Here is a 22,961-nt window from a genome sequence, read left to right on the forward strand (position 1 = left end):
AGCCCCTGCTCACTCAAGAGCTCTGATAGAGATGTGCAAGGAGATTAATGTTGTTCTCATGCCTGCTAATACAACATCCATTCTGCAGTCCAAGGGTCAAGGAGTCATTCTGTCTTTCAAGTCTTATTATTTCAGAAATACATTTTGTAAAGCTATCGCTGCCATAGATAGTGATTCCTCTGATGGATATGGGCAAAGTTATCACATATTTTCTGGAAAGGATTCATTATTCTACATGCCATTAAGAACATTCATGATTCATGGGAAGAGGTCAAATAACATTAACAGGAGTTTGGAAGAAGTTGATTCCAACCCACATGGATGACTTTGAGGGATTCAAAGCTTCAGTGGAAGAAGTAACTGCAGATGTGGTAGAAACAGCAATACAACTAGAATTATATGTAGAGCCTAAAGATGTGACTGAGTTGCTGCAATCTCAAGATCAAACTTGTAGGGTTGAGGAGTTGCTTCTTATGGATGGCAAAGAAAGTGATTTATTGAGATAGAATCTACTCCTGGTGAAGATGCTGTGAACACCGTTGAAATGCTAACAAAAGACAAGCTATTATATAAACTTAATTGACAAAGCAGCAGCAGGGTTTGAGAAGACTGACTCCAAATTTGAAAGAAGTTCTACTCTGAGTAAATGCTATCAAACAGCATTGCATGCTACAGAGAAATCTTGTGAAAGGAAGAGTTCAATCAATGTGGCAAATTTCAGTATTGTCTCATTTTAAGTAATTGTCGCAGTCACTCCAATTTTCAGCAACCACAGCCCTGATCAGTCAGCAGCCATCAACATCAAGGCAAGAACTTCCTCTAAAAGGCCACAATTCAAAAAGATCACAACTCACTGACGGCTCAGATGATTGCATTTTTTAGCCATAAAATATATTTTAATTAAGGTATGTACACTGTTTTATAGACATAATGCTATTGTGCATTTAATAAGTATAGTATACAGTATAGTGTAACACAACTTTTATAGGCACTAGAAAAACAAAAAATTGTGTGACTCCCTTTATTGGATATTTGCTTTATTGCTGCAGTCTGGGACTGAACCTGCAATAACTCCAAGGTATGCCTGTACCAGTCAACTTCTCCAAGCTTCCATTGCAACCTGCCTCACCTAATTATCATGGGCTTCCTGAGCTGCTTGGCAAGGAAGAGCAGACAGGTGAGGTCACCATGATTCCTCACTGCCTCCATCCCAGGGATGGCTTTTGGGGAGGCCCAAGGGCTGGGTAATGAAAGAAACATCCCTTTCTCCATCTCCTCCAGATACTCCTCTCCCTATCTGGAACTTCCATCCCTAATCCTGTACATCACCTTCAGTTTTTGTCCACTGCAAAATCATCAGTAGTTTCCATCTCTGTGAAGTTACAAAAGAAAAAAAAAAAAAAGGAAAGAAAAAAGGCCAAGCACTGCACCCAGCTGTTGATGAGGCCGTGTTTTCCACTGATGACGATGACTCACAGTACCCAAGCTGAAGGCTAAAGCTGGGAATGCGACTTGGGAGAGTCAGCACAGCCAAGGGAAAGCCGCAGTTCCCAAGCACGCCTAAACCTGCAGAGAGGAGCTGCTTGAGTTCCCTTGGTAAAAATCCCAGCACTTGGCTATGGGAACACAGCTCCCCCTGCAGACCACCCTTTGGTCCCACAGGAGCAGGACCAGGGACAGGCCATACACTGGAGCCAGTGAATTCTGCAAAGCCCATCCACTGTCATGTATCAAAACTGTTATGTCAGAAAGCCAGGACCCCACCTCTGAAACCCCAAGACATCCCACAACCCCCTAGAAATACTATTTGCATCACTGGTTTTCAAAGAGAAACTGGCTTTGGGGAAATAGGAAGCTCAGATTAAGATCTCCAATAGAGGAGACAAAGGTTGGCCCCAATCTTTGGGTGAGCAATTCACCCAGAGGCAGCAGGAGGAAGGAAAGGAGCCTATCCTAGGATGCCAATTTGTGGTCAACCAGTGAGAACATCTTGGTACATGACTGTAGACAGTGCCTCTCAAATTTACTCTAACCCCATCTCTGGGAAACTGTTCCAGGCTCTTCAAGAGAGATTAGTATAAAAGATCTATTGGGGTCCTAATAGAGCTATACTCAAAGATGGGAAAACATTCTCCCACCCCCATATTTGAGAACTCTACAAGGGTGAAACTGAACACTGGACATGGTCAGGAAGATGCCAGTGGAGATAATGACCACTCCACTGTTGGTGGTTTGGGGACTTGGCACTTGCATCGAGCAGTGGCAATAATGAGCATCACCGAAGGAGGCCACTGAGGAGAACATATAATGTTCAAGGACCCACCAGGAAAGGGAAGATAATCAGGAGACTTAGAGTCCCAGTAATTTCAAAGTAGGGGGTTGGGAGAGGTTTGGGGTTAAAGTCCACTGTCAAGGCTGGCAGATGGCGTGACAAACGCTGCAGTTACATTCAAATGGCTTGTCTGGAGGTCCATGGTCTTATGGTATGGAAAAGGAGAGGTTGCCAGGGCAGACCCAGGGTGGCATTCAAATGGCTTGTCTGGAGGTCCATGGTCTTATGGTATGGAAAAGGAGAGGTTGCCAGGGCAGACCCAGGGTGGGATGGCCACCTTTCGCTCCCACATTGACTAATATCCCTCCTGCTCTGCTCCCTGTTCCCATCTGTCCCTCAGGCCCCAGAATACAAACACCCTCTACTAGCAGCTCAACTGCCAAGAACCTCCAAGTCACCAATGTGACCTTTTGTAAAACCTTGACACCATTTAAGATTATCTTTCAGGGTGCTCACACTTAGTCCCACTAGAGACAGTTACCACCAAAGCTACAGTACTTTCCTTGGAGAGGAGGACTTTTCCATGGCCAGGGCCTGGGAGAGGCATCTGCTACTGAGATTTTTCATTTCATAGGCTCAGCTCCAACCAAATCAGCAAAGCACTGTTACTATGGACCATCTGCCAGGACCCGGAAACAGCCCTGTTACATAAAGAGGCTGGTATAAGGAAATTTATTAAACTGGATTCTTCCTCCACAAAGAAGCCAAAGTCTCTCATAAAAGGGCTGATGTGGGGCAGTGGAGGGGTTCTAGACAAGGGACCCATTGGGTTCTAATCCTGGTTGGGTCTGCTGCTACCTGTTAGCTATGCGACCATGGGGACAAATCATCTCTTGCTGGGCTTCTATTTTCTCAAATTTCAAATAAGGATAAAATGGTCTCTTCTAGGAATAAAATTCCACACTTTACGTTGTTATCACCAAAATGGCAAAAAGAAAAGAAAGTTTACCTTGGTATTAGTTGGTACTGTAACGTTTTAAAATGTTAACATTCTAAAAAAGGACATTGCTCTCTTATTTGTGGGCTTAATGGAGAGAAGTGGTAAAAGAAGCCACTGACTCTGGGGCTGGCTGGGGGAGAAAGTACACAGAAGAGAAACAAATGGCTAGAAGCTTCTATCAGCTCAGGAATGAGTGGCCCAAGCCAAACTCAATGTAGGAGTGTGACTGGGAAGGAGTAGTACTATTGATGGCTCCCTGCCTACGCACATAGTAACTTTCCAGTTTACAAAGTGCTTTCCATGATCTTATTTGAGCCTCACAATACCCCCAAACTTGACAAGATGATGTGGACCTGCAGTTCACATTGAGCAAAGCAAGGCTAAGTACCCAGGTAGAGTAAGCTCATGTCTCTTCACGTCTCTTTGGTTTCCTCATGGGTAAAATGGGAGTGAGCCTCACTTGGCAAAATTTGTATATGGATGAAATAAATGTTTGTAAAGCCCTGGTAAAATGCCTGGCATACATGTGCCCTTAATAAATTTGAGGGACTCCTTCCTCACACACCTCCATCTCCTCAGGGAGGTATAAGGAGAAGCCCCAGAGCTGCTCATTTTTAGGCCTTTAAGAAAAGCTTCAAGATGAAAGGTAACATGGTGGTTTCCTAAATGACCTTCCTTATGGCCCACGACAGCTTCCCAGAAGAAAGGCTAATGAACCAGATGACTCCAGTCCCACCCATCTCCCCATCTCGTAGATTCTCATAATCACCTGAGCCCCTGAAAGGGGCACCCCCTAAGAATTCAGAGAACCTCTAATTCAACCACAGCGATGAGCAGAAAGCAAGCATGAGGCCTCAACAGAGGAGCCTGCAAGAGCCACCCCAAGTCAGGGTGTCTCCTTTCAATGTTTACATTTCTCACACACCCCCACCCTCACAGAAACCTCCAGCTGCTCCTCCACTGCTCACAGAGTAGTGCCTCAACAAGGACCCATTCCCATTATACCCAAAAGTTCCTGGTCTCTTATCATCTGGCCCAGGTCAAGCAAACTGCACCACAGAGCACTTCCCACTTCTACGGATTTTTTCACAGTATTGCTTCTGCTTGGAATGCCCTCCCCTCACTTCTGCCTATGCAACAAATATTTGTTGAACAAATGAGTGAAGGAATAAAGGGAGGAACTGTGAATGAGTAAATGATATAAGACACCCCTGTGAAGCAGACAAATTAGGAGTTAAGGTTCTCATTTTACAGGTGAGAAGTTCAGGCCCAATGATTTGTCCAAGATCACACGGCCAACAAATAGCCAAATTAGAACTTAAACCTAGCTCTTCAGGGTTCTTTTAGCCACATTAAGCTTCCTCCTAAGGTAAAAAGTCACTCTTAGATTGGGCAAGAGTTGATTCCTCCAATATTCCTCAGAATGGGTTGCTTTCACCTTGACACACGTTGAGAGCACTTTAAGGTACTGGTGGTCACTATGATTATTTATTTATTTATGTATTCATGTATTTATTTATTTATTTTTGAGACGGAGTCTCACTCTGTCGCCCAGGCTAGAGTGCAATGGCGCGATCTTGGCTCACTGCAACCTCTGCCTCCGGGGTTCAAGTGACTCTCCTGCCTCAGCCTCCTGAGTAGATGGGACCACAGGCGTATACCACCACGCCTGGCTAATTTTTTTTTTTTTTTTTGCAGCGATGGGGTTTCACCATATTGGCCATGCTGGTCTCAAACTCCTGACCTCGTGATCCGCCTGGGGTTTCACCATATTGGCCATGCTGGTCTCAAACTCCTGACCTCGTGATCCGCCTGCCTCAGCCTCCCAAAGTGCTGGTATTACAGGAGTGAGCCACCGTGCCCAGCCGTCACTATGATTATTGAGAGCACCCATGGGACAGGCAAGGTCCCCTGAAAAAGGGCAAGCAGAGTGCCATCTGTCAAGAACCTAAAAATGATGGCAAAATCATAGGCCAGTAACTCAATGCTCACTTTTAGAGCACTCCTGGAACAAATCAATCTCCATCAGGAAAGAGGAAGATTCTTTGAATGGAAACTGAACTCTCTGCCAGGGACCTCTGCACCCTTCCCAGAACCATCTGGTGAGCTTGCAGCATGGCTGGTCACCCCCACTCACTATGGACAGATGGGGGAAGCCAAGGTCCCAAGGCAAGGCCTTGCAGATAGGCAGGAGCAAAACTGGTCTTAAAACCCTGGGGCACCAGACATCGCTGTCAGCCTCAGGGAGCTGAGGCTCTCTGATCTGGGCTTCTCCAAGAAAGTAGTAGGAAGAGGACAGGGCCAGCTATAGGCTGTGTCTCCTAAACACAGCCATTGGAAACAGCATAGCTTCCACGTCCAAGAGTTCTACCCATTCCATGCTACCAGCACTCAAGTCTCTCCCCTATGTCTGGAGAAATCCAGCGGTGAATAAAGCAGACCAAGTCCCTAACCTTGTGGGGCTCACATTCTGTTAGGAGAGAATGACAACAAATAAACAAAAATGACACTATGATTTCAGGCAGTGAAAACTGCTATGATGAAAAATAATGCAGTAAAGGGAATAGAGTATAAGAGGTGACATTTGGACAAGAACCAATGGAAGTGAGGCAGTAGCTATGCAGGAATCATAGAGACAAGCATTCCTGGAAGAAGGAACTGCTAGAACACAGGAACAGAGGGGAAAGGTATTTAACCATTTCTCAGTGGGCTTTATAACACCAGCCACCACTCCCTAACCTGCTCCATAAAGACCTGCCCTTTCCTACTTCAAAGGCCTCCTCCCTCTTGCAGTTCACCACAACTCCCCCAGAAGCTTTCTCCAGGAAGGAGAGACAAAATATCTGTTGCCCCCTCCCTAAAGCCTAAAGGGCTGCTACAGACTGAATGTTTGTGTCCCCATTAAATTCACATGTTGAAATCCTAACCCTTAACATTACAGAGACGAGGCCTGTGGGATGTGATGAGGTCATGAAGGTAGGGCCCTCATGAACGGGATCAGTGGCCTTATAAAAAAAACCCCAGAGAGCTCCTTCATTTCTTCTGTCATGTGAGGCATAGCAAGAAGGTGAGAGTCTATGAACCAGGAGGCAGGCCATCACCAGACACCAAATCTTCTGGCACTTTGATTAGGACTTCCCAGCCTCCAGAACTGTAAGATATAGGTTTCTATTGTTTATAAGCCACCCAGTCTATATTACTTGGTATAGCAGCCTGAATGGAATAAGACAGTCACTTGCTACATTTCCAGTAAGGTCACCTTGAGAGGAAGCGGCATGATGAAATAAAATAAGCTTTGATATCAAACACGGTGGGATTCAAGAGTCTGCTTTGCTTTCTAACTAGCTATGGTACTTTATGCAAGCCACTTAGCCTCTCTGAGCCTCAATTCTCACCTAGAATGAAGGGAAATGAACCCTACCTTAAGGGGCTATAGGAGTATTACCCTCAGGCTGCAGAGCAGTACCTGGCAGAGCACCTAGTACATAGTAAGTACTTGGCAAACACTGGCTCCCTGCCCTATCCTGATCCCCTTGGAAATTTAAAAAAAAAAAAAATTGTTCTTATTCAACCAATTGTGCTAACTCATGTCTTCAGCACGCCTCTGGCAAGGCCCTGGGCCTGCCCATCTGTAGGGTATAGGGCTTAAGAGATGACCCCTAATTCTATCCATTGCACAGTGTGATGGGAAGCCTTGGCCCAGAGAACTGAGGAGGAGAACTGGAGAGGGCAGAGGCGAGCAGAAAAGACATGCGCATTGCTTTTGCTGTAAGAAGGTGAAAATCATTAAGACAAGGCCCTTGAAGAAATCAGGAAAAAGGCAAACACTTAACTGCCACTGCCAGGTCCTCTCCCACAGCTGGTTCACTGGCCCTTGTCCCCTGGATCTCCATGGGGCAGCCAGCTAGAGGTCAGACCAGTCTCAGTTCCTCTTAAGAGCAAGGACTATCAGCTATTAACTCAGGGTGTGTCCTTATGCAAGCTCCTTTCCCTTTCTGGGCCTAGGTTCTCCCATCCATACAAAAAGGGGGAGAGCCTGGGTGACCTCTAGGGGCCCTTTCAGCTCTGACCTTGCTAATTCCGGAATGACCCTACCAGCCTCATCCCAAGGCTATCTGGCTGCCTGCTGCTGCCATCTGGTGGCCCTGCAGGCCCGGCCCCTTCTCAAATATACCCACTTCAGAGGGTGGCTCTTGCTTCTGCTTTGGGTACACACATGCTACACTTCTCTAAACCACAGATCAATGGGTATTCACTGCCAAACACAAAATCCAAATACAATGAAAAAACTTCATCTCTCTATCAGAGATGACACAGCTGCAGCTGAGAGCATGAACTCCCTTCTCAAAGACAGAAAGTAACCTGCGCAAGGTCACAGAGCTGCCTGGCTCCCAGGCCAGTACACAATTTCACTTTACCACAACGCTTAGGGCTGGTGGGTACCTGCAAACCAAAAATAAAATCAGCCTAGAGCCAAGGAACAAGGCTGGTTGAAGGTGGAGAAAAAACTGCCAGGACTCCTCACAAACCTCAAGAAAAGGTAAGGCATGGCACATGAACGGGCTAAGCACTGCTTACAGAAGTTAACTAGAAATACAAACTTAGGGTACCCAATGTATCTCCCTAATCTTGGAGGTGATCATTTATAAGAACACCTGTAGGGTCTTCCATAAACCAGCCTCCAAGCCACCACCACAGCCTGGATCCTAGACTAGGCAGACCACCAAACAGGGGGAAGACCCCTGGGATAGCATCGTGTGTTTGTGTGTGCTTCCCCCTGCCAGACAGCACCTCCTCAGGGCAGGGTTATATCTTTTCTTCTCTATCTCCAGGCCTCTTAACACCTGGCTAGAGGAGCTCAGTGAATCCAAGTATACAAGTAGATCCTTTAGGTTTCTGCACAACATGGGACCTGTCTATTCTTTGTGGACTCAACTGATTATACCCTTGGCTCTGTCTGCAGCCTTCCTTTATAGTGTAGACCCTGAAAAAACACATTGTGTGACTTTAACTAGGTCGCTTGCTTTTTCAGGCCTCTATCATCTCACATCTGCAGCATACTGGGGTTTTATTGGATGATCTTCAAAGTCCTTTTAATTCTAAAATGCTAGAATTTGAAACCCCCAGGCAAATCAAGGCTAATCTTCACCTGCAGACACAGCAGCTAAAAATGGGAAAGGGGAAAGTAATCAAACAATGCTTCCCTCTAGTGGTTCAGTGCTGTCACTACACCCTACCTGCGCAGAGCCCCTGTCACTCAACTTCTACTCCAATTCACCCTGAACTCTGAATAACAGAAATCAGCCTGCAGCCAGCAGAGCCCAAGTGCAGGGGAGCGGAAGAGAAAAGAAAGAGGCCAGGCTCAAGAAGCCAAAGAGGCCTCTTAGCCAGTTCCAGAATAGTGGAGAAATTATCCATCTTTAGGAACAAATATATTTTGCAACTTGAAGGATCTTTTGTGACCTCTAATTCCCCTCTTCAGATGAAGAAATTGAGGCTCAGGGATGTTCACGAGGGACTTACCCAAAGTCACAAAGCTGACTCATGACTGAGCCAAAAATAGATGGTCACTCTCCTGCCTCCTGCTAAAGTATCTTGCCTCTCTTCCATGCAACCTCCCAACTGAGGCCCGCGCAAGTGACTTGTCAAGGACATATACATGGGAATTGATGGCAAAGGAGCTAGTCTCTTGCACTGAGGGGTAAGTGATTTTATTCATTAACTTTAAAATAGTATTTATAGGAGATATAATCAAATTGAAAATATTCAAAATTCAGCATAGAAAACAAAATTCACTCATAATCCCACCTGGCCCATTTCCTTCTAGTCTTTTCTATGCATTCTTCTTTTCTTTCAACAAATTAGAAGTTACAGTATGGTTAATCATTCTTTCCGCTTACTATACCATGAGCGTATTCCTGTCATTAAATATCCTTCTAAAACATTCTATTTAATGACAATATAATATTCCAACATATGGCTCTGCCATCATTTGTTTAACCAATCTCTCTTCAATTTCATTTGTTTCCATACCTTTGTTTTTGTCATTATAAATTAGGCTGCAGTAAATGGCATTATACTTAATCTTTGAATGCATCCATGACCATTTCTTTAGGCCAGTTTTATTTTTTATAGGATAGAATTTCAGAGCTGGAATGACCCTTAAAGATCATTATGTCAACGTACTGGCCAGATGGAAGAGAGGGGGCCAGAGAGTTTAGTGTCTTGCCAGAGGACAAAGAGAAAGCAAAAGAACCAAGTCAAACTCTCCGTCTATTAAAATGTGATCTTCCCAAAGCCCAACCACAATTTCACACCCTTCCCTGACCAACCTCACCCACACTGACCTCTCCTTCCCCTGAAATCCTAGAGCCTGCAGTGTCTGGGCCACTCCTTTGGCCCTTGGCCACATTCTTTTTATTCTTCTACTAAATATTTAATTGTTCATCCAACCAAAAGCTTCCGAAAGGTGGTTCTGGATTTTAAATTCCCCTGTATTCTGTAGCATAGTGCTACATACATATAGAGAAGCATTTCACAAATATCTGCTAAAGGACTAAAGATACCTACAAATTTCCTTCCAATTGCTTGTTGAAATGTAGTATCACTGGCAATAGTTGGAGAAAGATGCTTCTTTGAAGAGTAAAAGAAGTTTAACTGATGAGTTTAGAGCTCTCTGAGAAACACAAGATCTGGAATTAGAATAGCAGGCTTGGGGACAAAAGATGGGATTCAAGTTTTAGTTCTGTCCATCTATGTGAAACAGAGCAATGCCATTAACCAATTAGGGACTCTTCTGTGAAGTAAGGATACTACTACTCATCTTGCCAACTTCATATGAGAACATGGATGTGAAAGTACTTGACAGTGATAAAGGTGGTCTGTGAGAGTTATGATTGCTGCTGCATTCTCATGCAGCTGCTTCTGTGAATCCCAGAATGGCCTCCTGACCCTCGCTTCTCAGGCACCATTTCCCAGTTTCTACTCCACACATATATCCTTAAAGGAATCTATGGCTGCACTCTTCAGGTAAGAATAAGTGTTTTCTTGAAGCAGAACTTTTTTTTTCTCTGTGAGACAGGGTCTCACTCTGTCAACCCAGGCTGGACTGCAGTGGTGCAATCTTGGCTTACTGCAATCTCCACCTCCTGGCCTCAAGCCACACTCCTGCCCTAGCCTCCCAAGTAGCTGGGACCACAGATACACACCACCACACCTAGCTAATATTTTTATATATTTTTTTGTAGAGATGCAGTTCTGCCATATTGCCCAGGCTGATCTCAAACTCCTGGGCTCAAGAAATCCACCTGCCTCAGCCTCCCAAAGTGTTGGAATTACAGATGTGAGACATCATGCCTGGCCAAAGCAGAACGTCTTACACAGAAGGAACTATCTTCCTGGTTCAGGTCCCTGGATTTGACTAGTTAAGTCGTCCACACTTTCTCATCATCTCTGGAAAGAATGTAACAAGGCAGAAAGAACACTGTACTGAGAGTCATGAGACTTGATTGAGTTCTGGTCCTAGTTCCCTGACTCACTCACTGTGCCTCCCCTATTTAGTCCTCAGTTTTCACATCTCTACACTGAGGAATTAAGGCCAGATGATCTGTAAGTTTCTATCCATTACTGACATTCTAAGTATTCTAGAATAAAAATTCATGACTTTAACAAGAATCAAAAAGTATCCATTTCAAAATAAGCCTTTGGGCTCAGCTTGACTTTCACCCATTGGGTTTTCAAAGTTCTAAAGCACAAGCATCATTAATTCCAGAGCACCTGCTTTAAATAGAGCCCATGAGGTCAGAATCTCCCTGAGCTTGGTTGAAGTTTCATGATATATGGTCCCAAAGAAGATGGAGTAATGTATACTGTCACCCTATTCTGAAAAGGATCTTGGCCCCAAAACAGAAAAATCAGCATTAGGTATATTTATAAACTCAGTTTAGTGTGAATCAATGGCCGGGCTTGAATTTCACTAATGCTTAGACATCAAATGCAATAAAATATTTCTTGGGCTGTGACACTTGAGAGAGTAGCTAACACAGCTAGTCCCTTTCATACGTACCATACAATTCCCCTCTTTAGGAAAACAAAAGAATAAAAAAATCTCAATCAAAAGGACATAACCATGAATCAACAGGACAGTGATGGAAGGGGGAAAATTTCACTGAAAAGTAGAACTGGATTTCTAGCTTAAAGTTGCCATGAAGTCACTTTGTCTCCTCTTGGTTTCAGTTTTTTTCATTCGCAAAGCGAGGAAGTTGCTTCTTTCATCATTGATTCTCTAAAACTTCTAAGACTCATGGGCTTTTTAAGGTGACACTGAAGAAAGTAAAGAATGTCAAAGAACTCTCTGTATTCGTTCTCACTTTTTCAATCCATATCCCTTGTAAGACCACAAGGCTACTTTGGGATACTGAAGGATTCAGTGAAAGCTTCCAGCATCCCAAAAGCAACTGGATTCTGGACATTCTGACCAACTCCACATTAAGGTTTAGATCTTGTGTAAATCATTCCCCTTGAAATTCTAATACACCACCAGCAACCAGCACTTAGCATTTGTAAGCACTGATCTTTCTGCACTCTTCAGGAGAGTTCTGATCAACTTGTTACCTATCCAGAGACATTCACATCCAGCCCCGCAGAGACCTCTGACATAAAGAGAAGAAATGGAGCATGTGATCTCCAGAGAGCTCATGAGTTTCCAAAAGAGTAGTGGGAGCTAATGTGTCTTAAAAAGACATATGAGCCAGTCCTGTGCTGGATGCTTTAATACATCATCTCTTTCAATCCTCGTATCAGGTCAGCAGTTATTTCCCCATTTGCCTAATAAGGAAATAAGTTCAAAGAAATCGGGTTTTTTCATTTGTCCAACATGTCTTAAGCAGGCAAAAGCAAGCATGGCTCCTGCCCTCATGGAGCTTACAGTCTAGTGGGAAAGGAAATTAGTCAAAGAATGCTGCCAAAAAATAGCACAAAAGAGAGGTTTATGGTGCTATGAGAACAGAAAAAAAAGAAGTGACTTAGTCAGCAATGTCAAGAGAAGTTCTCCCAGATACCTAAGTTAAGGATTAAGATTTAAAAAAAAAAAAAAAAAAAGGATTTAGCTAAGTCAAACTGAAGAAGAGATGCACAGATAAGTGGCCAAATAGAGGGAATACCTCGTGCAAAGGCACTATGGTGGGAAATGAATGATGCTTTCAAGGAACCAAGCAAAGGCCAGAGTGCAGATTGGATAGGGATCAAGAACTAGCATGGTGAGAAATGGGGCTGGAAAGGCCAGCAGAGAGCAGATCACACAGGACCTGTAGGGCCACTAAGGATTATATTTTTATCTTAGGAGCAATGGGAAGCCATCTGAATGTGACGCAATGGGTTTGAAGAGATCTTTCAACTGGGGTATGAAGAATGGGTTGGAAGGGAGAGGGAGGGTATTAGTCCATTCTCACATTCCTATAAAGAATATTTAAGACTGGGTAATTGATAAAGAGAAGAGGTTTAATTGGCTTACAGTTCTGCAGGCTATACAGGAAGCAAAGCTCGAGCATCAGCTTCTGGGGAGGCCTCTGGAAGTGTACAATCATGGTGGAAGAGGAAGCGGAGCTTGGACATCATCTGACAAGAGCAGGAGCAAGACAGCAAGGGGGGAAATGGTACACACTTTTAAACAACCAGATCTCATGAGAACTCACTCACAATGGCAAGAACAGTACCAAGAAGAATGGTACTAAACCATTCTTGAGAAATGTACCCCCATGACCCAATCACCTCCCACCAGGCCCCACCTCCAACACCGGGGATTACATTTCAACATGAGATTTGAGTGGGGACACACATCCAAACTATATCAAGGAGTAAATATGGGAAGACCAGGACACCAGTTAAAGGCTACTGCCGGATTCAGTTAAGAGGTGACAGTGGGCTGAACCAGGGTGGTGACAATGGAGACAGAGAGAGGTGGAGCTGCCCACAGTCACACAATCAGTAGGTTAAGAGAGCTACGATTCAAGCCTTCATCTAGCTGACTTCAGAGCCCAGGTTTTTCTCTACCTTGCCATTTATTTATTCATTCAGCACTTAGTTACTAACCATCTGTTATGTATCAGGCCTGTGCCAGATGCTGGGATATGGCCATGAACAAAACAGACACTGCTCTCGTGTAATTTACAGTCTAGACATTAAACAAATAAGAATACAAAGAGATGTATACAATTACAAATTGGGATGAGTACCATGAATTTTAATAGGTAATATTACAAATTAGGCCACAAAAATCTTCCAGGTTGTTGATAATATGAAAGAGCCACTTGCCTACTGCATGCAAGTAAAAGACTTTAGGAAACTTTGCTGCCAGAGTTTGATATTGAGTATCTCAGGCCTCTGAGCCCAAGCTAAGCCATCATATCCCCTGTGACCTGCATGTATACATCCAGATGGCCTGAAGTAACTGAAGAATCACAAAAGAAGTGAAAATGGCCTGTTCCTGCCTTAACTGATGATATTACCTGGTGAAATTCCTTCTCCTGGCTCATCCTGGCTCAAAAGCTCCCCCACTGAGCACCTTGTGACCTCCACCCCTGCCTGCCAAAGAATAACCCCCTTTGACTAATTTTCCACTACCTACCCAAATCCTATAAAATGGCCCCACCCCTATCTCCCTTCACTGACTCTTTTCGGACTCAGCCCACCTGCATTCAGGTGAAATAAACAGCCTTGTTGCTCACACAAAGCCTGCTTGGTGGTCTCTTCACACGGAGGTGTGAGAAAGAGTATGGCATCCCTGGTCAGCTCATGAGCTTTCAGGCTAGTAGTCTCAAGGTCACATTAACCCTGTGGAAATAGAAGTCTTTCTAAAAGCCACTACTAAGTCTTTAATTTACTTACATATCCCAGGCAGCCATCACTTATGTATGCATTTTACAATAGTTGGGATCTTTCACAGATTCATTCATTTGAACATCACAGTAGCCCTATGTAGAATGCAGGCAGGTTTTAATATCAAACTTCAGAGTTGAGGAAACTGAGGCCTAGACAGGTAAAGTGACTTAATCAAGGTCAACAAACTAGGAAGGCACCCAGATCTGCCATCCAACTCTCACTAGAAGCACCTCCAGCCAGGAAACCATGAATTTCAGATGACACACCTGCAGGTCACTGAGCCTGGATAAAGTCACCCAGGAGTCCCATGAAGTTCCTGAGAACAATGATCAGGAACATTAAGCAGCTTGGGAAAGGTTTCTAGAATGCAGCACCACGAGCCTGAGACACAGGTACCCTTGCCAATTCTCCCAGATTAGAACAGGTTCTCTTGGACTCTTTCCAAGTGCCTCTGACTAACAGAAAAGTATTTTTCCATCACAAACACTGCAGGCAGGCATCAGACAGACTCCTGAGAGGGGAGGGCAGAGAACACATCACAGATTCCCATACAGACAATCCATAAAGTTATTCTGATACCATCTGAACTGCCCTAGCTAAGCACCTACCACTGGGGATGTCCAGTACTGAGCAGTGTTTCTCAATCTTGACACTATTAACATTTGGGGCTAGATAATTCTTTGTTATAGGGGGCTGTCCTTGCATTATAGGATGTTTAGCAGCATCCCTGGCCTCTACCCATTAGACGCCAATAGTGTCTGTGCATAAACTCTTTTTTAATCAATATCACACAACTAATGCCTCCCAGAATGAGACTGAGAGCAGCCTCTGTGCTGATGTGGCCTGCAAGTTCATTCCAGGAACAATTCACCACTGGAGCTTGTGAAAACAACTAGAGTCAAATAACTCCTGTTCCACTAATGAGCTGCTCCTGACCCTGTGAGGAAATCTTATTCCCATTAATGTGAGCGCTGAGTCTGATTAAATAGAAGCCCTGGGTGTTTCTTCTCAATGACACTGGGCCAGAGCACAGGCCTCCACGGCTATAGAAGGAACACAAAATTGGTGAATCAAATAAATGCAAACTCCCATTTACCCAAAATTCAGTACAAAAACCAGGACATTCAAACCTCCCAGGTTTAACCATTCTGGATTTAGGATAAAGGAGAAAGTGGCAATGTACAAAAACAAGCAATCTGAATTAACAAGCTAATTAAATAGCTGAAACGTTACCAAAAAATCATGCTCTTGAAAGGAGGCAGAAACTTGAAGCTGAGCTCCAGAGGAGCTGGGGTGACTCAGACAGTGTCAGAGACATGGGTTCCAATCTCCCACCCCAAGGGCTGGGCTGCTGGCCCAGATGTGGGAATCGTCTCAGTTATAATGCTTCAGAGCTAAAATCAAAGAAGCAACATCTTTATGTCTTTCATTAGTCAACTACCTAACTAGTTAAAGGGTTTACTGACAGACTCAACCAAATTCACCACCATTTGGTAGTAAGTGTATTTTAACGTACTGCAACTCTTGGAAGACTGACTAACCATGAAACGCCTACCTGTGAACACCCAATCACTCAAGACGACTGCTAATTTCTAAGCGATCTTTGCACTTTGTACTTAGCTCTACTATTGCACATCTCATACTGGAATGTAGTAAAATTTTATCATAGGTCTATCACCCCTAATGGACAGTGGACTCGTTAAGGGCGAGACTTACATCTAGTACAAGGCACAGTACATAAAAAGACCCTCACCATTTGTACGATGGATGGATGATAAAGTTTTCCATCTCTAAATTCTTAGACTTACACCTATCTACATATATTCTAGTGGGAAGATATGGCCAATGTCTTTTCTCCTCCATTTCCCCAAGGCTTAACACATTGCTCAATAGGTGCCTAATAAACATTAACCTACTTGGTTGGACACCAGAATCCAAAAAGACAAACAAGCTTTCTGTTCGTGAACATCTAAGTCCCAGGAAAGAGGTCAGAAATCCTAGCTATCTACCCTGCCTTGTATGCATTTGTGTATGTGAAGTCTCTTTTAACTATAAAGAGTTTGATGCAGGAAAATGAGTACATTCTCTGATAGGCAGTGGAGACACAGAAGTGAGCAAGACTAATCTGGTGGCTTCCTTCACAGAGCTTATTACCTGAAACAAAAGAGAGATACCAACAATTACACACACACAAAACCCAGCTACCATGTTCAGTGAGTCTCTTTAGGAAACGGTTCTGTAGATAAGCCCAATCTTCAAGCAATCTGAATCTCTTTGAGGAAAGTGATGACCGTCCTCGTAATGAATGACACACTTTCCGTAGAGCATCCTCTAAAGCGGTAAAATATGGAAAGTCATTATACATCTTTGTTATTCAGGCCACTGTTTCAAAATGATCATGAAATGTTTTAAAAGACCAATTAAAAGCATCATAGATATGACTGCTCATAAGTCTACATTTGTGTATAGAAATGTGTAGTATGTGTGACTTACCAAGGATAGCTGAAGCTGACTTGAAAACCTGCAAAAGCCAGAAACTCCTGAAAATAAGAATCACTAGGTATTTGGGAGTCTAGAGATGTGTGTGTAGCTAGCAAGCAGGACAGGAGTAGGCAAGGGGACTCCTGAGAACCCCTGAAGCTCAGAATACTTTGACACGATAACAGATCTTGGGAATTGCAAATTGGCTGGGGAACTCTGTGAAAATCAACAGGCAGGGGCAAAAATATGAAGGCCAGGAAAGCAGAACCACCCTAAGGGAAAGATGAGAAACAAATGAAGACTCAGGAAAAGATAAAGATGCCAAAAGCTGTATGGGACGATGTGAGAACATTTGAGGGAATATATGAGATGTCTGAACCAATACACATCGTTTACTACGGTCAACACAAAAGTTTAAATCAGAATACCACGCCAGCTACGAATCAAAATAGTGCTCCTACCTGAATCTTGAGATATTTATCTTTCACTTAACATTTTCTGATGCTTTTAATTTAGACTTAGAAATCCAAATAGCTATGACAAAGTAAGGACTTCCCAACAAGCTGGGCAAATTTCGGGGTGATGCTTGCTGCAATGGATCCCTTCTCAAAACCTCATGGGCTCTTAGGACCGGAAGGAGTTAACTTAACCCAGGCTTATCCTTTTGGGTAGAAACCTGTGACACTGAGAGGAAAAGCCACATATCTGGCTGATGGCAGAACTAGACCCCAGTATCCCCATCTCTGATCTTTAAGCTTTCATCAATAAAAAGCCTTAACCCCAAGCACTCATAGCTGCTTAGACAGCTGTCCCCCAGCTGCTCTTACCAACCATAAGTTCTCTGCTACTGTCTCACCTGTCTGAGCAAGCAGGTGTGTCCACCCACTCCAGACGGCAGTGACCTTTTCATTCTGGAAACAACGTGCTTCTATTTTCTGCGGCACAGGAAGGAAAGCAGCCTCAGTAGCCAGTTGCCCATGCTTGTTGCTTCCCCAAACATACACCTCTCCTGCATCTTAAACAAGCAGAAGGGGAACAAAAGAGGTGAGGGAATATTAGTCCAAAATGATGGAAAATAACAGAAGTCTAAAAAATAAGTGGTTAAAAGAAGTCGTTTTATACTTACATTACAACGTTGAGTGGAGTCAAGCAGGATACAAAATTTGTGTACAGTGTAATAACATATTACAAGATTTTTTAAAATTCTACACATAAAAAACAAGCCCAAATGTTCTTAGTAGTTTAAGGGAAAAAAAAATGTGGTTTTCCTCTTCATTTTTTCATTCAACAAATATTTATTCAACATCTACCACGTGCATGAGACATGTTTCTCTATTTTCTACGTTTTTAAAATATATGCCTATCCTACCTTTTGTATGAAAAAAATGCTTTAACTTTCAAAATAACAGGTTAACAAAGATACATTATTTAAGCTTAAATTTTTTAAACATAAGATTATTTCACTGCATGCCCTGTCCAGCAGAAAATATAATGCTATAGAATTGCATTTGGATAGCACTTCAGCTTGTTTTAACCTCACAATCATCCTGTGATACAAGCAGGAAAGTGACTGACTGACATTGTGATTTAACAGAAAGAGAGCAAATTCAGAGTCAAGTGACTCTAGCTTCTATTCCTGGATCTGCTAACTAGCTATTGACCTTGGACAAATCACTTCCTCTCTAAGACTTAGTTTCACCAGCTGAAAATTGGAAGGGAAGGCTGTTGGTGTAGAAGGGCACACAATATGACCGATGACACTAGTAACAAGAATGACTGGCGGGTGACTATGGCAAGCCAGGGAGTACGTGCCTGTCTAAAAGGCATTCACATTCAAAAATATTTTGTAAATGAAAGCCATACAAAATGAGGCCATGGGCTATAATTTAGCCTATGGCTTGTCAGTTTGTGACTCCTCAGCTTTTCCAACCCTTATAATCTAAGGATCTACAACTGTACTATCCAATACAGTAGTTCACCACCTACATGTGGCTATCAAACACTTGAGATGTTGCTAGTCCAAACTGAGATACATTGTAAGTGAAATGCTACTCTCTCACACAATGGACTGCAAAGACTTCGTGCAAACAAGAGTGGGGCTCATTATAATTTCATATGGGTTACATGTTGAAATAATATTTTGGATATACTAGGTTAAGTAGATATATTATTAAAATTAATCCCACCTGTTTCTTTTTATTTTTTGAAATTGTGGCTCATATTATATTTCTATTAACACTGTTCTAGAACATAAATTAATCAAGGCTGGAACATATTAAATTACTTTTCAGGGATCACATGGCTAATAAGGAGTCAAATAGGGACTAGAAGTCAGGTCTTCTGCTTTCACTGCATTTTGTAGCTTCCCAATAAAACTTTATAGTATTGCTTACCCTAGGGCAGTCTAGTATATTCCAAAAAACTGATGGAAAGTCAAACAGTATCATTAAAGGGCATTAGACTAAGGTTCAGAAGTCTCTAGTTCAAGTTCCATCTGCTACCCAATCACTGTTTGACACTGGGCACATCGCTTCACATTCTAGGTCTGTTTCCTCAACTCTAAGATGAGGGACTGTAAATCACTGAAACCTTTTTGTCACTCGGGTGACCCTGCAACATTGACATTCTGCAGTTTTGTGAAGTGAATCTGGCGTATTACATTCCCAGAGAGAGGTCAATCTCCTGGACTTCATCAGGGTATGCAAAGTATGAAGACCTCTTAGAAGATAGCAAAGAAGCCCCCTTGGCAAAGTGTCAATCCATTAAGTGGACTGGTGAGCTACAAAGAAGACACTGATGATGAAGCCTGTGTAAACAACTTCACTTATCTTAGTAGCTCTAAACCATCTTTTTGAAAGTCAAACTGTCTTCCAGATGAGGATCATTATGCTGTTGCCTCAGCAGGTAAAATTAAATTCTGCTGCAATGCCAAATAGTTATATAATCTACAACCACTCCAGAGAAAATATCTAAAGAGCATTGAACAAAATCCAATGTGTAACAGCTTGAACTACATGAAGAAAGAGAGGGCTATCAATCTTTCTTTTTTTTAATTTTTGACACAGAGTCTTGCTCTGTCACCCAGGCTGGAGTACAGTGGTACGATCTTGGCTCACTGCAACCTCCGTCACCCGGGTTCACGCGATTCTCCTATCTCAGCCTCCCAAGTAGCTGGGATTACAGGCACATGTCACTATGTTCAGCTAATTTTGAATTTTTTAGTAGAGATGGGGTTTCACCATGTTGGCCAGGCTGGTCTTGAACTCCTGACCTCAAGTATTCCACATGCCTCAGCCTCCAAAGTGCTGGAATTGCAGGTGTAAGCCACAGTGCCCAGCAGGGCTATTAATCTCCACAATCTTTAGCTCATTTTCAAAATATCAAAATCATTTCACTTTGTGAATATACTAAAATTACTAAATTGTATACTTGAAATGAAATGTAAATTCTTTAATTGTATACTTCAAAAGAAATTTAATTTATTATATATAAATTACATCTTAATAAAAATATCCAACATTTCTATATAAATAACACCATAATAAATGTGCCCTACATATGAAATACTAAATTTACTACCAACAAGAATTTTTAAGAAGTTGATGTTGACAAACAATTAGACAGGCTCTAGGTTTACATACCATCAGTCATTTCAGATTAATCAGAACAAAACAGAAACACCTCATAGTCTACTTTTATTCTCAGAAAAGAATGCCTTCTCCATCCCTCATTGACTGTGGGGCACGAACACATCACTTCTCACCCTAGGGTCTCCAGTCCTTCCTCTGTAAAAGGAAGGGAGGAACTAGATACCCAGTGGAGTCCCTTATAGTTGGCATTCATTTCAACTCAACACTTTTAACAAATATTAATATACAAATCTACCTGATGTGAGACATAAGTTAAAAGTAGGTGCTTTTTTATTAGATGTTTGTTTTAAATTCATTAAATAACAAATTATCTGCAGCTCAGAATTTGCAAAGCATTTAAACTCTCATATTAGGGCTCCTGTGCTCTTGAAATAACTTCTCAGCTGGGCTGCATTGCAAATTTGATGTCGAAGAATGCATACCACCATTAATTTACATATATTATGGACTCACGTGAATTTCCACATAAAACACTAAGTATGGAAGTCCCTCCTCTTTGCTTAAAAAATAGAATACATTCAACTCTGTGAGAGGTCTTACCAAACAAAATACTATCAATCTCTCAGATGTATAGTCTCCAGTCTACCAGCAGGGGTCAGGGCAATGTGGGCCAAAGAGAAAGGATTACTGTCACTTTCAAGAAAATGCTGCATTGCCTTGGAAGGAAAAGTCACTAGACAGTTTATACTGTATTGGCTCGGTGTTTCAAATGGAAGGATGAATGTGCAGCCAGAGAGAGAGATATAGCGTAGAATAAAAAAACAGTTAAGATAGAAAAACAGATAGATCAAAGAGATGAAGTAGATAAGAGAAATATAAAACAATATAAAATATTCACAAAACTATATATCTAGAGTAAGATATACAGATACATAGATTAGATATTAAAATACAAAGATTAAAGATAAATAAAACAGATATATAGGTAAACAGAGTAGATAGATAGACGGAGATTGATAAATGGATTAGAAAGATACAGATGGATAAAACAGGTTACTTTATTATACACACGTAGAGAGCTTAGACAGTTGTAACACACACCAAAACAGATTAGATGGATAAGACAGCAGCTTCTGCCCTCCTAATCGTAGGTATATGAGAAAACTACAAAGAATAATTATATAATACACTGTGTTATCCATATGTTACATATAAATATACTGTTGATTATATGATTTGACAACCACCATTACCCTGAGAGGAAGACATTATTATCTTTATTGTGTAGTTAAGGAAGCAAACTCAGACAAAATGGAAGTGAGCCTATGTTTGCTATTCATGATTTACATGTATTATATTTAATTCTCATAACTACCCACAAAGTCGTTTATAGACAAGAAGACGGTCTCAGAAACGAAAAGTAATTTGGCTAAGAGCATACCAGCGGTAGCATCAGAATTCCAGCTCCAAAGTCTATGACATTCCCTCTGTATTTCAATATCACCACTTCAGGCAGTCACATAGAGAATCCTGGATGGCATGTTAAACCGTGAAAGAGCTGGTACCCACCTGTTAATGAAGCTGAGTGGTCTGAGCCAGCAAGTACACACATTGCTTTAGAATTCTCTAGACCTACAAAAGAAAAAATTTTCTTCTGAATTACATTTATAACAGAAAGAACTGGGCAGAGAGGGGACATTCAGTCAGCACCACCCGGGCGTGGGAGACACTCAGCCAGTGCAGGCAGGCCTGAGTCAGCAGCACTGGCCAAGAAGATGGCTGGCATTGTAGGGAGCCTGGTAACACACCAGGAGATTGAACAATCAAGCAAATATATTCGGGATAAAGGAGCCAGATTCATCACCATTCAAAAAGGGGAGGAAAGGTATAGATATGAAAAGGGGAAAGGCTAGAATCAACCATGTAATATTGGATAGTAATTGGAAAAATCAGCGTAAATTCATGATTTCTAGTAGAGACAGATAAATAGACATAGGTGTGTGTATGTAAAAATGTGTGTGCATGTGTGTGTGTGTGTGTGTGTCTATTCCTAACTCCAGAGGTTGAGTGGGTCTAGAAGCAATGACATCTCATACATTCAGCTGCCATCATATGCAGGCACTTAAATAACCCCAAGCCTCCTAAGAACACACAGTCAGAATCAGATTCTGAACTGGGCTTCTTTCTCCAAATTCAGCATTTTTCCTTCCTTAATTACACTGCTAAAAGTGGAGCTAGCCTGTGATGACATGCAGTCTAGCATGCAGATAGATGCAGACTTATTCTGTAACTTTTTTTTTCTGACACTTCTTTTTAATTAATAACTGTTGTAATAAAATGGCCCTCACACCTTCAAGTGTCCTCTGGAATGATACAGGACAAAGCAGATGTTTTCACCCACGTTCACCAGAGAGGAAGTACTGGGCCCCTAGTGTCCAGGTGAGGAGGGGACAGCCAGGGTTCCAGCTCCAGAACCTTTGGCAATGAGGTAAGTAGTGGAGGATGAAAAGTGAAAGACTTTGAGGACTGGAAGTTGATGATCCATTCTCTTTTTTTTTTTTTTTATACTTTAAAAGTTCTAGGTATCATTGTGCATAAACGTGCAGGTTTGTACATATGTAACTTGTGCCAGTGGTTGTCGTGCTGCACCCATCAACTCTGTCAGCACCCATCAATTCGGCATTTATATTGCAGGTTATAGGAACTCCCAATGCAATCCCTCCCCCCTCCCCTCCCATGA

General features: G+C 42.4%; 1 protein-coding gene across 8 annotated transcripts in view; it reads right to left on the minus strand.

Moving 5' to 3' along the window:
• The window catches only part of SERGEF (secretion regulating guanine nucleotide exchange factor), a 231,521-nt gene that overhangs the window by 188,670 nt on the left and 19,890 nt on the right, over positions 1-22,961 (minus strand). For all 8 annotated transcript variants that reach the window (XR_001885111.1, XM_017870122.1, XM_017870141.1 and 5 more), the window contains exons 7-8: positions 21,791-21,853; positions 17,488-17,646 (exon numbers count right to left, since the gene is read on the minus strand). Coding sequence is in view for 7 of the 8 variants with exons in the window: in XM_017870122.1 (XP_017725611.1) it covers positions 17,488-17,646; positions 21,791-21,853 (222 nt within the window). In the remaining variant the exon portion in view is untranslated. The remainder of the gene's footprint in view (positions 1-17,487; positions 17,647-21,790; positions 21,854-22,961) is intronic.

Source organism: Rhinopithecus bieti, unplaced genomic scaffold (genome assembly GCF_001698545.2).
Source record: "Rhinopithecus bieti isolate Rb0 unplaced genomic scaffold, ASM169854v2 scaffold_986, whole genome shotgun sequence".
NCBI lineage: Eukaryota > Metazoa > Chordata > Mammalia > Primates > Cercopithecidae > Rhinopithecus > Rhinopithecus bieti.